The following is a 12,634-nucleotide window of genomic DNA, read 5'->3' as shown; positions in this document are numbered from 1 at the left end:
CACGAAGGCTTTTGCCTATAGTGGGGGCCCGGTCGTCGTCGGATAGCAGCTACGTCCTCTTTGACACCGCGACACCCGCGAATTAGATTCTGGACTGTGTCTAGGGAAGACCGACGACATGGCCATTGCCAAACAAGCACGCGCTCCACTGCAATTGCAAAATCTCTTGTAATTGCGTGCACATTGAAAATGTGCTAAATGTGCGTGGACATTTCGCGACATGATCTCCGAAAGGGGTACGGGAATCAGATCGGATAGGGTCGTGAGAACCGATTCTGTGTACGTGCGCCTGAAACAACGCTTCGCCACATTGTGCTCCATGCCAAATTAGATTGTCAGCGTCTATCGAGATATGATGATGGAAAGGCAATTCATATAGGATAATGGAATACCCTCGGGATATTCACTGCACAAATGAGCAGCGAGCTAGCGTATTAATTATTACTTTAAAACGATTCTGCGTGTTGTGGCACGTAGCAGGGTTTCTTCCGTATGTTATGTTGTACCTTCACATACATCTCTGTCAGTTGAATCTCTCAGCTTATGATAGTATGTTTATGATAACAATTGATCATGTGAAGTTCATCAAGCAATTTCTTTACAATTGAATTGTTGAAAGTTAGGTTTATACATGAGACTGATTCTAACCGTGATATTAGTGTGTTGATTTTCTTTCATTGATAATCTATTTAATTTTATAATGCTCTAGATCCGGCAAAGTCATTATCACTTCGTACTCATAGCAATTTTACACTGCTTAATTACAACGAAGTGCGTGCAAATAACATGCATTATGTGAGCGAGCATGGCGGATTGGCATACGAAAGTTTAGATCGAACGATAGACCAGATCGTGCAGGGTCGTGAGAAAAATTTATACACGTGGGTGGATATATTCGAGATTGACGTTCTGCGGAATACGTTTTGTAGAAATTCTTTTTTTTATTTAATCTTTTTTTTTGCTTTGATCTAATATTTGCGTGTAATTATATTGCAGATTTTAATTTTAACATTAATAAAAATATAATGCAGTCACTAAAAGAGATCCTGAGATTAGTATTACAATATGTTTTTTCGACATCTACAAGTAATCATGATAATATGATGCTTTTATAATTAAAAAAAAATTATTTAGAAAAAATAAAGAATATTTTTCTCACCAACCCATTAATTGACTACGTTCAGCAGAAAAAGTGAACTTCGCATTCGTAAAATGAGATTCAATTTCACTTTTAAAAGAAATGTATTTTAAGGAAATATTCTTTGAATATAATTAGATTAATAATTAATATAAAATAGTATAAATTATAATAGATATTTAATAAATAGAGTGTAACCAATGATTATTTTAAATTTATGATATAATACGAGCTTTTATAATTTAGAAGAATTTTATTTAGAAAAAATAAAAAAAATTATAATTGAGTAACTAATGCCTTAACGATGTTAGAACGAAACTAAATCTTTAATGCTCAAATAATATTTTCGATATGAATTTACATGCATATGTCGCTGTGCAAAACTACAGCATGCCGAAATTATTTTCAGTCTTAAAACGCAGTCATAAGCCAAAATGAGATAGTAATATCACAAATTAAATTAATGAGCATAATAACATTGATTTAATAATATTGATTCTGATAAGCATTTTGAAAAAAAAATGTAAACAATTGGATGTTAGTAAGCATCTTTTAGAACTATAAATAATTTATTGTGAATAACATTACTTCAGCCGGCATTCGAACTCGGATAAAAAATTCTTTTCCTAGGCATCTAGCCATTAATAAATATTAATTGTGTTTTTGCAGAAAAAGTAGCTTTATAACTGTTGCAAGAATCTTTAATATGATTGATTATACCTTTAGCTCCAGTGAGAAGCTAAAAACAAGAACCAATCATTAAAAAATCTTACAGTTGCAAAGCTACTTTTTCTACAAAATGCAGCCATTGATTTATTTCTTATAAATTACGCTTGTTACATTCCATTTACTTTCATTTTTACATCCTGTTTCTGTTTATTTGCATTGGAACAAATAAGATAAACAAGTATGGAAAAGAGTCTGATTGATTAACAAGAATTGTGCTTGAAAATATACAAAATTAATATGTAGAAAATTAAGAATTTTCTGATTGAATTTATTATAATTCTAGTTGAGATAACCAAAATTCTGATTGTTATAATCAGAATCTTCTGGTTCATCCATTTTCAATCAGAAACTTTTCTCAGTGAAATCTTGAGATTTTCCGATAAATATCTTTACGAGCTCAGATGTGAGAAATAAACGATATAATATTTAATAATCCATAATATTACTGGTTTTATCGCGCAGCAAACGCAGATAGAAATATCAGTAGAAACGGTCTCGGTGGATTTTAAGGACGACGAGCACAAGTATGTGCGCACCAGTGAGAAGAAGAAAGTGACGGAGAGGCCGCGATGGAGTGGCTAATATCACATTCAGGTGCCGCGCGAGAACGATGTATATTAATTCGGGAGAGTCGCGGGGTAATTGATGTTCCTATTTCTTAAGTTAGTTGCGAAGCATCCGCGCGCGATCTATGTGAAGTCTAAAAGATGGCGATACGCTTTCGCTCGTTGTGTATTATGGACGGAAGAATACTTAACATAATCGATATAGTCATCGATTCGGCGTGTCTGCTTGTATGCATCAGCTTATCGAATTTGTAATAATAAAGGCAAAGTCATTATCAATTCATGCTCATATAATTCTGCACTGCTTAATCATAATGTGCATGTAAATGTTTGATAATTCGGTTTCGATTCTAAAAAAACGATTTCAAATTGAGTAATTCTTGAACAATAGTGAGAGGACGCGATCACGCAAATGCCGGTACTAATTGCATTAATTGCATCCTCAACAGTGTATAAGTACCGCATAAAATCGATAAAAGTAGTCCATTAGAGAGATTTCAATTCCGCGGAAATGTATATCGGCGACTTTCGCGATACAGCCGGCTTTCAAATTTCTGTGAAATTATCGTAAAATTTCATAGCAATAAATGGCGACGCGTAGCAGCATTAAGTGAATCTTACTTATTCCGTTCCGAGATTTATACCAATATCGCGGAGCCGGTTTCTCAGGAAGAAATTGCATTCACTCGCTTTCATTAGGTCGGATGGAGGCGTATTCGAGTTCACTCTCGGTATCATCAATGGAAAGACGAGGCGAATGGATACGCTTGCGGCGCCCGCACCGCGCGAAACGTGGAACACGATGTTATTACTTCTCGAAGCATCGATTCATCTCCACGCGAGCAGAGGCACGTGCCTAGACACTCCGTTCATTATCAATGCTGCGGCATTTTCTGCCGCACGCTCAGCTGATCGTCTTGGCTTCGTCACGAAGCATTAGCGATCCACAATGTTGTGACGGTAATGAAGTCGCTTTGACAGTAAGAAACAGATGTATGTACAATTGTTTGATCTGCTTTAAGTTATAATACTGTCTTTATCACAGCATTGTTATTGTCAACAGCTAATAATAATATAAAATATTGTTGTATTATGTAAACAACAGAATTCTTCAATTTCTAGCACGATTTTTCTTAAGAGATTTTTGAGATTTTAAATATACTCTTTTCGGTATATTATCATATTTATAATATTATGTTTACATTTCTGCGCGAAGAATCTTAAATATAAAATTAGGAAACACTTTATACATTAGTGAAGTCTAAATATAAAAAGACAAGATACGTGGATTTAAGAAATTGTAAAAAGAAATTAGAGGTACCAGAAAAAAATAATAGAAATAATTTTTTTCTGGTATCTCTAGCAATTATGAATATATTGTACATATCGCGTAATATATTTTGATTATATTTTTATATAATGTGTAGAGAATTGTATTGAGTTGATATACAGTTCATTATATTAATGTTGCTATACATCTTAACGCGATCACGAACGGATTCCATGGCGCTCAGCTGACCGTCTTAAAACTTTCGAAGGGGAAAGTTATTTTCACGAGGCTATTTTCACACTCGCAGATCCGGTCTAAGTGTTTACAGGAGCGTTACATATATCTTCGTTATTCACTTGTAACTTGCGTGCAACTCGTAATTTAATCAGTTCTATTTCCTGTATTGCGTAAAAATTTATTCGGAGACTATCACTCCGTTACGCATTTATACGGAACTTACCGTTATTAACATTAGAACTACCAACGATTAATATATATCCGTTTGTATTATTCATAATATATTCATATCTCTTTTATATAAAGATAGGGAAAAGTAAATTAACCTATTTACATATTACAACAAAAGTCAAATAAAAATATCAGAAAACACACTATTATAATTTTAATAAAAACTTGTAAACTACATTTATTTTGATTGCTTTTGTAATTTTAGTATTAATTATCTTGATGAATTATGAAATGTTTTCTCGCAATAAATTAGTCGAGCTATTTAAACAATTTAATTGTACTATATTTAGCATTTTTTAAATTCAAAGAAATAAACTTAAGTTGAGAAGAAAAAAAAGAGATCATAATTCTTTTAATAAATTTAGAAAATGCTAATAGTTTAATATATGTGAGCAAATCATGTTTAGTAAATCAAACAAAGTCATGGCATCATGACAGAAAAGTTTCAATTATTTCCTCCGAATTTTCGTCAAACGTGCCTCGATTGAAAGTCACGATTGCTTGCATCAACGTTATCGTAGATTTCGTGCAACACCAACGGAGAGCATAAATTCAGCCGAGGTAGGTGAAGCTTACCAGCCTGGCATCTAATGTTGAAATCCGACGGAGCGTTTTGCGTGACTGGCCTAGCTGACAAGTGTCAACGGCCCGTTACGACTAGCGTGTACATATAATTTCACGAGCCACGCGTGATTTTCCTTCATTACGAATTTTATTAGCGCAAGTCATGTTCTACCTCGTCACCGAGTCGCGCGTTATCGCTAGTCCATAATCGACGAGTAAGTCAATAAAATAATTGAGATTCTAAAGAGAATTAGATTAAGATGATAATTGACGCGCTATCTCGATACGCATCTTAGCTTTCTAAACAGCGAATGTCAATGCGTACGTTTTATGTAGCACTAACGTACTGTGTACCGCGCGAATGGTATAGTTTATCCCCATTGAAGACAATCGTGACATACTGGCTTCTTCTTTTTCTTCTTCAAAAGAAGTAGAAGCTAGAGACCTTATAATGAAGTCTGATCGTAAGCGATTTTATCAAAATCCTACGAAAGAGAAAGACATATGTATACATGTTTATATGTATATATACAGGGTGTCCCAAAACTATCGCATTTCCTATTAAAAGCGGATTCTTTGGAATAAAAAAATACAAAAATGTCGAGGGTGTCATAATTTTTAAATTATTCGCAATTAAAGTTTATGAATCACTGAGCTAATATTATATTTACAGGGAGACTGTGTATATATATATATATATATATATATATTTCTCTGTCATAGAATTTTGATAAAATTACTCGTGGCCAGACTCTGTTATAAGGTCTTAAATGGGGACGAACCTTTAGGCATCGCCATGTCCGCGACACTTGGCACGACTCTTCTCTACAAGCGAGAAGGTCAACACGATCATGAAGTAATGCCCACCTTGCACAAAGGTGCGTTATGACGCGATCGTTTGGCGCGACGCCAAGGTACGTCTCATTGCAATTTGTCCTGTAAACGTGAACGCGGTGCTTATACTGATGTACAGTGCCCTTCGCTGATAAATAGGTGTGCGAATTCGCGGGTCTTCACGTTATGGATCGACATGATGGACGATGGAAAGAAAATATTTATTATGCACTCTGTAACACGTCCCTTGAGATGTGCGACATAACAGCATAAATAATACAAACAAAAATAAAATTATATGCGGTGCCTTTCAATACGTTAAAAAGAAAAGAAACATATTCTGCTGTAGAAATTATGGGTACGTAAAAAACTGAAGAGAAACAAAAGCGCAAATTTTACTCTCTTAGAAAGGATTTTTGATAACGTGACAAAAATATTCTAGACTTATTTAATCTTCTCTGCTTTATGTAATATAAAGACAAAACAATAATAAGATTAGATCAATAATTCCGATTCTTCTTTCTCGAATTAAAGATGAGATTGATTTATTGTCTTGTGTGTAAGACAAAAGTAATATGTATATATAAATTTAAGTTTATACATTACGTTTAGAATAAATCTTTGCCTGATATTATAATGTTTAATGTTGGTGTTATAATATTTAGCACAAAACCGCGATGTTCAAGATCATTTTATTTCAGATTAAAAAATTTTTTCTATTTAAGAATAAATTTCTCTATTATATGATATTTTTATATCTTATTTTATGATAAAAGAGACAATTATATACATAATATGTTGTTAATTGAAGAATTATATAATATAAAACTTTTTTTATAGATGTAAGTAATATAATATATAGACAGTAAATAGACAAGCAATTGTAATCGATAAAGAAACGTCTATCACATATATGCGCTGCGTTATTTCTGACCATTTGTTATGAAAGCTATAGGAAGTAGTGGCGAAAATTGCGGGGCCAGCAAGGTCGCGTTTTATCAAGAGTTTACAATACGTAATAATGCACATACGCATTTTTTTCATTGAACCGATCGCTGAGAAACTTTTAAAGAGTGAAAAGTATAACGCCGGCTTGTTCACCTTGAGACTTTCTGAAAACGAAAGTAAAACCACTTTGTTCAATATAACAGTATTCGATTGTGACGGATTGTCTCTGGAAGAGGTGAATATTTCGAGAAATATGTATCAAATTGTCGCCGTGATGAAATTCTGGAGAAACCACGAATTATTCGCGCGCAAACTGGGCGTGAGAATTTTCAATTTTGGTAACCAAAAAGCAGAAGATAAAGGCCAGACACATTATGCGATGCGAAAATTTAATCTGTGAGAAATCGGACCGGTTTATTCTTACTTGTATTTCATAATCTTTGGAAGTCAAGAAGGGACAAGATAAGATCGCAGCCGTATGTAGCCGTTTCTGCAACAATGTGACTTTGGTTGTCATTACATCAGGCGTTTTTAAATCGTTCTTGAGTACACTGAACGAATTCATCGAGAAACAAAGTAATAAAATTAAAAAAAATTTTTAACAAACGTTATCAGGAATGTTCTTATAGAAATAAAATTTTATTTTTACAAAATTACAAAAGTTATTCTCTATATATATTTTGCGATTGGAATAATACTATTCATTTAAAATTGAAGTTCCTTTTTGTATAAGGAAAATCTTGAAATAATTTTTATATACAAAATAATTAGAAAAATTTCTACGTCTAATATCAGATTTTGATATTTGTTTGCAAAAAATATGATACAATTGAGCGTATATCGTTATCGTTTCATGCAATCTTCGAAATAAATTAAGTTTTCTTATTGTGTTTCTAAATGCGAAGAACAATCTGGTAATTTGATATTGAGTATGAATTACTACGCGTTCGAATGAAGGTGTGACTCTATTCTTTTGTGCGTTTAGCAAATATGAACATTGAAAGCCTTTAAGACTAACGAGGACCATAATTGGAAAGGTGAAATCAGGAAATCTCGTCACACCGGCATTGTACGGAAATTTTTTGCGTTCCATTACATAGAGGCGGTGGAATTTAGTATTGGCCTCACTTTATTCCACTCGAATTACCTTACAATAATCTAATTACAATAGTAAGCACGCCCAATTAACATAACATTCTCGAGGGACCTCGTCGTGAAAATACAATTCCAGCTGATCGCAGCACTCCAGAGTGGCGAGTTCTCAAGGCAAACTGCGTTTTCCGGAGTAAAAGCGAACGTCTACTGAAGGGAAAGACGAGAAATTTTATTTACATTCTTTTTACAACTCTTACTATGTCTAATCGGTGTACCGCTTGTTATCTGGATAATTCTTTGACGAATAGTGATATGCGTAACAATAATTTTAATGATTGATAAAAAGATAATGTCAAATATTATATCCTAATATTAACTCGATGGATATTCGTAAAAACAAATAATTAAAATAAGAAGTCGAAAACTCAGACCTTGACGTCTATTTGTTTAAAAAATAATTTCTCGTTTTTTTGAAAGCTCTTGAAAAATTTTTTACCTTATTTCCAAAGATAAAGAAAATATGATAAAACTAAAAATCCCTTTGAACAACGTATTAATATTTCCATCAAAATTATTTTATATTTTGCTGTCAATTTATCACAGTTTATCGCTATTAGAACAATGTGAAATATATGTATGAGATGTATTATTTTTTGTCTTGTTGATACGTATTTGAATTGTTAATTAAATACAATATGAAAAAAAATCATGTTACGTGGACGGAATAGAATTTTATCGCGATTTTAGACATCAATAGACTAATAGTTCTCAACTTCCAATTGCAATATATGATCTATTCGCGATAATCATCAATCACACTGCCATCTACTTCAGGTAGAGTGGGCCACGCCGAGATTATGACAAGTTATCCAGTTGCCGACGCGTCCCATTCACGAATAGAATACAAGACCAACACGTAACCGAAATGAGTAATTGAGTTTGGGATCAATCGTAATACGTAGGCTACGGTCCACTTGATGCAACAAATTCTTTGAAGCATTCTTTGATTGGTTAGTTAATAAAATTCTTTTTTCTGATTGGTCAATCAAGTGCTTCGAAGCATTTGCAACGTTAAGTAGACCGCATTCTTATAGCTATATTATAATGCATATAGCGCTTAATTTCTAAACACGAAAATTAAATTCTACAGTGACGTAACGTAAATCTATTCTATGAAAAACATTAGAATTTCAATATAGCGTTACAATTGAGCGGCATAAAATGTTGTTGAGGCTCGAACGATTGATCCCAGACTCTTCTACTCTTCAGTAGGCAAAGGGGCAGGACTAGACAGCCTAGTAGTAGCCGAAGCTGATGTCGTGCAATGGCGGTGCCACTCCCTGAGGCAGAGCATAGTCCCTGGCGAGCTGGTCCAGGATACCGCCGCCCGCGCCATTGCGGGCCTGCGGCTGGGAACGGCCATCAGGCTGATGCGGCGCAGGACTGAACTGAGCTGGTCCCTGATTGTAAAGCTGCGAGGACGGCGCTGGTTCGTAGTTCTGCGGCAGCAGGGGCTGTCGCGGGGCTTGGGGTGCTGGGGCAGCCGGGGTAAAAATGGGAGGTTTGGGAAGCGCGGGTCTGCTCGGGGCTACCTGCGCAGGAGCGTATACAGCCTGGGTGTGTGATTGTTGCTGATAAGCCGGTCGAGCGGGCGCCGGTTGCCGTTGCTGCTGCTGCTGTTGTTGTTGCTCCTCGTAGGCCTGCGCTGCGAGGGCCTCTCTGCTGGTGGTCTCATCGAACAGGGTTGGTGGGGCTACGGTGATACCCTCACCGGCCGGCTGGAAGCCGTACTGATCCGCGCCATATTCGACTATACGGACCTTACCAGTGTCATCGACGAAACCGTACTTGCCCTTCACGTCGCCGGTCGGCAGTTTGGTTTCAATTTTGAAGGAGCCGTCTGCACCTTCGAAACCATACGTGTACGAGCCATCTTCGTTGTGTCGATTGATTTGCTTCAGGATTGCCACCGGCGTTGGCTTCGGATTCGCTGGCGCAGCCGATTGACGATCCGGATCGGTCGCGTAGCTACGTGGAGTCGGCTGGCTAGGTTGTTGGGAGTCGTATTGGGCATAATCGTCAATATAATTACCGCCAGGTCGCTGGTACTGCTGTGCCGATACCGCTAGCAGCGCGGTGAGCACCGTTGCTACCTGAAACGCGAAAACACTGTCAGTTCATCGCATTTTGCGACATATATCCAATTAATATTGGGAATTGTTTATATATTAGTTATATAGAAATAGCATTTAATTGCAATTTTTCCTTATGTCTCGCATGTTATACATTTGTTTTTAATTTAATTATATAAATTAAATTATAATATATTAATTAAGTTATAATTTAAAATTAACCCAGCAAACACCAACTACTTACTGATATACTTAGATATAATTTTTAGATATAATTTTTTACTCAACAATATAGCTGTTACGTGTTATATAATTGTTATAATTTATATTATAGTAATACTGTTTAGTAAGGAATTATAACTAACAGTTATGTTATTATTAGTTGGTATTTGCTGGTAAGTTATTATTTTAAATTTATTCTTTTTTCTAGCTATTTAATAACTTTCTAATTTTTGTAATAGTTAAGACTACAAAAACAAATTACATACAAAAATTGTAATAGATAGTTCAGGTTAATAATAAGGCGGTCATTTTACAGCTTCTTGCTTTAATATCGTTAGATTTACTGAGTTTTATGTTGCCATTTTTATACCATTCTTTAACGCTTGTTACGTTTTTACTCGAAGAAAAGAACGTCAAAACCTGATATAAAGTAAAACGAGAATGCCTTTGTGCATGACGTAAGAGTGGACATATAGAGTTACAAAGTTATGAACCGTTGATTTCGTGAAATGCAGTTGTGAGATCAGCGCGTGACAGCGCGTGAACTTAAGGCTGTGTAGCAAGCTATAGAGCAGAACCTTAACCGCCAGATGCGAACAACGTTGTAATACACTTGAGAATAGATCGCGCGGAGCTCGAAGGGTGTCGAATTCCACGTCAGCAAAATAGGTTTCAAGTCGCGGATACCGAGCTATGAACGCACACCGATATTGAAAATCGATAAATCAAGTTATTAATCGCGATCGTTCACGCGTGACTATGCGTGCCCCCTTATCCATTCCATACGTGTGCGATTGCGACCGCGTGCTGATTCTAATATTAACAAGAAATAATTAATTCATTCAATCTACATAGTATGCTTCCTGTAACTCTAAATAGGCGAGCGTGAAATGCCGACAGTATTTGAACCAGCATCAATTAACCGGATTCAAACTAATTAAAAATACTAACTATTAATTAAACCTCCGTATCATGAAATTTATTTCCTTTTATTATATTATGCCACGTTGTTATACTTATGTTACATCATCATTTCGATTTGTTAATAAAGAACGATTTTGTTGAAATATTTAAAAATTTAGCTAGATATATCTAAAAATAATTTTGTTGAATCGTCAAAATAATTATTAGGAAATTCAGTAATGCTACAAAGAAGTAATCAATACTGCAAAAAATTTTGATATACAAGCAGCTTAAGCCTATATATTATTTTAACAAAATTATTTTTATTATTTCCACATTTAGTCAAATTTTTAGTTACTTCAGTAAAACTGTTCTTTCTGTATATAATTTCTTATTTCCTGATACAGCTATTTAACATACGTGTATGGATAGTTCGATATTAATTGACAATTCTTATTTCCGTTCTCCGTATTTCGTGTTCTCCGTTTTCTGTGTTTAGTTTCTTGTTTTCTGTATGTTCTTAGCAAATTTAAAAATTACGGAATATAACTAAACTGCATTTCTTCCTTCCTACTTATTTCCGTATACAATTTATTTATGAAAAAATGGCAAAAAAATGTTTTGAGAGTTCAGGATATTTTCATCACAGGAAAATGGAGAAAACAACGAAACAACAGTCTTATATGGCGCACTTTTGTTGCAAGGAGTTAATTAATTATGCTGGTTAACTGATGCTGGTGCAACCGACCTGAAGAACTGTTCATATTCTCGTCGGTCATCGCACGCGACCGCACTCGAACATATAATGGTGAATTATATAATAGTCTTTCTACAAGCGTCAGTAGGCGCGTTGTAAAAATAAATGCGTCTCGCCCGACTCATAATAGGTGAAATCTTAATAAATTTTTCCACGACGTGGAAGAAAGTAGGAAACGGGATCACAAGAATTGCGCAACGTGACCAAGCCTACAACGGCCGTTTTCAATCGTTTCGCTTCTTGTCGTGAATTTAATAACTCCAACGAGCAATGTAATTTTTATGTAGTAAAAAGAAAGACAATGTGAAACGTTAATAAATTGATGCAAAAATTCAAAGAGTATCGCGGTTTAATGTAAGCATTCTTTAATCACGATCTTAAAATTTCTTTTTTAAATTGCTATAAATCACATGCATTTATACCTTTTATAATAAATTATGGCACGATTTTTTATTACCATAATTAGATATATTTAAAATATTGCATAAAACAGTTTACATTGCCAACAAGCACAAAGAATGGAAAGTCGAGAGAAGTATAAAGACTCTGTCGATAAAGCCAAAATAAATGAAAATCAGAATTCCTCAGGGCTTGTAGCATCAATTTTCCAAGCTCACGATACGGATTATGCACTAGTCACAGCCACTATCACATCACACGCGATTTCCGTCTTGGCGCTTGCATTCCAAGGCGGTTGTTTTTCATTTTGTTTTTAGGCAAAGATCCGCGAGAGGTGACTATGCGGAGAGAACAATGACGAGACGACGATGATGCTGATGATGCACTCAGATACGTACCGTCGCGAGGGTGTGCATCGTGTTTCCCGGCGGTCGGTGGTTGTGTTAGTGTGTGTGAATGTAAGTAGGCAGCGAGGCTAGAGTACCGGCGATTGCTCGAACTGAGGCCCTCATATACCTTACTGGAACCCCCCCGTTCCTGCTGAACCCCGCTCCCTTCCTTAGCACTCCTGTTCGCTCCGAGGGACTTTCACTATCTATTCAACTTCTG

At 35.4% G+C, this 12,634-nt stretch overlaps 1 protein-coding gene across 1 annotated transcript; it reads right to left on the bottom strand.

The window, feature by feature from the left end:
• Positions 1-7,580: 7,580 nt before the first annotated feature.
• On the bottom strand, positions 7,581-12,634 carry Cpr97Ea (cuticular protein 97Ea). Its single transcript, XM_018506432.1, has 2 exons — positions 12,424-12,634; positions 7,581-9,765 (listed from the first exon to the last, which is right to left on the bottom strand). The coding sequence occupies exons 1-2, from the start codon at positions 12,439-12,441 to the stop codon at positions 8,908-8,910; spliced, it is 876 nt and encodes a 291-aa protein (XP_018361934.1). The 5' UTR covers positions 12,442-12,634; the 3' UTR covers positions 7,581-8,907.

Source organism: Trachymyrmex cornetzi, unplaced genomic scaffold, assembly GCF_001594075.2.
Source record: "Trachymyrmex cornetzi isolate Tcor2-1 unplaced genomic scaffold, Tcor1.1 scaffold223, whole genome shotgun sequence".
Lineage (NCBI taxonomy): Eukaryota > Metazoa > Arthropoda > Insecta > Hymenoptera > Formicidae > Trachymyrmex > Trachymyrmex cornetzi.
The sequence above is the reverse complement of the archived record's forward strand: the minus strand, read 5'-3'. Positions and strand labels throughout refer to the sequence as shown.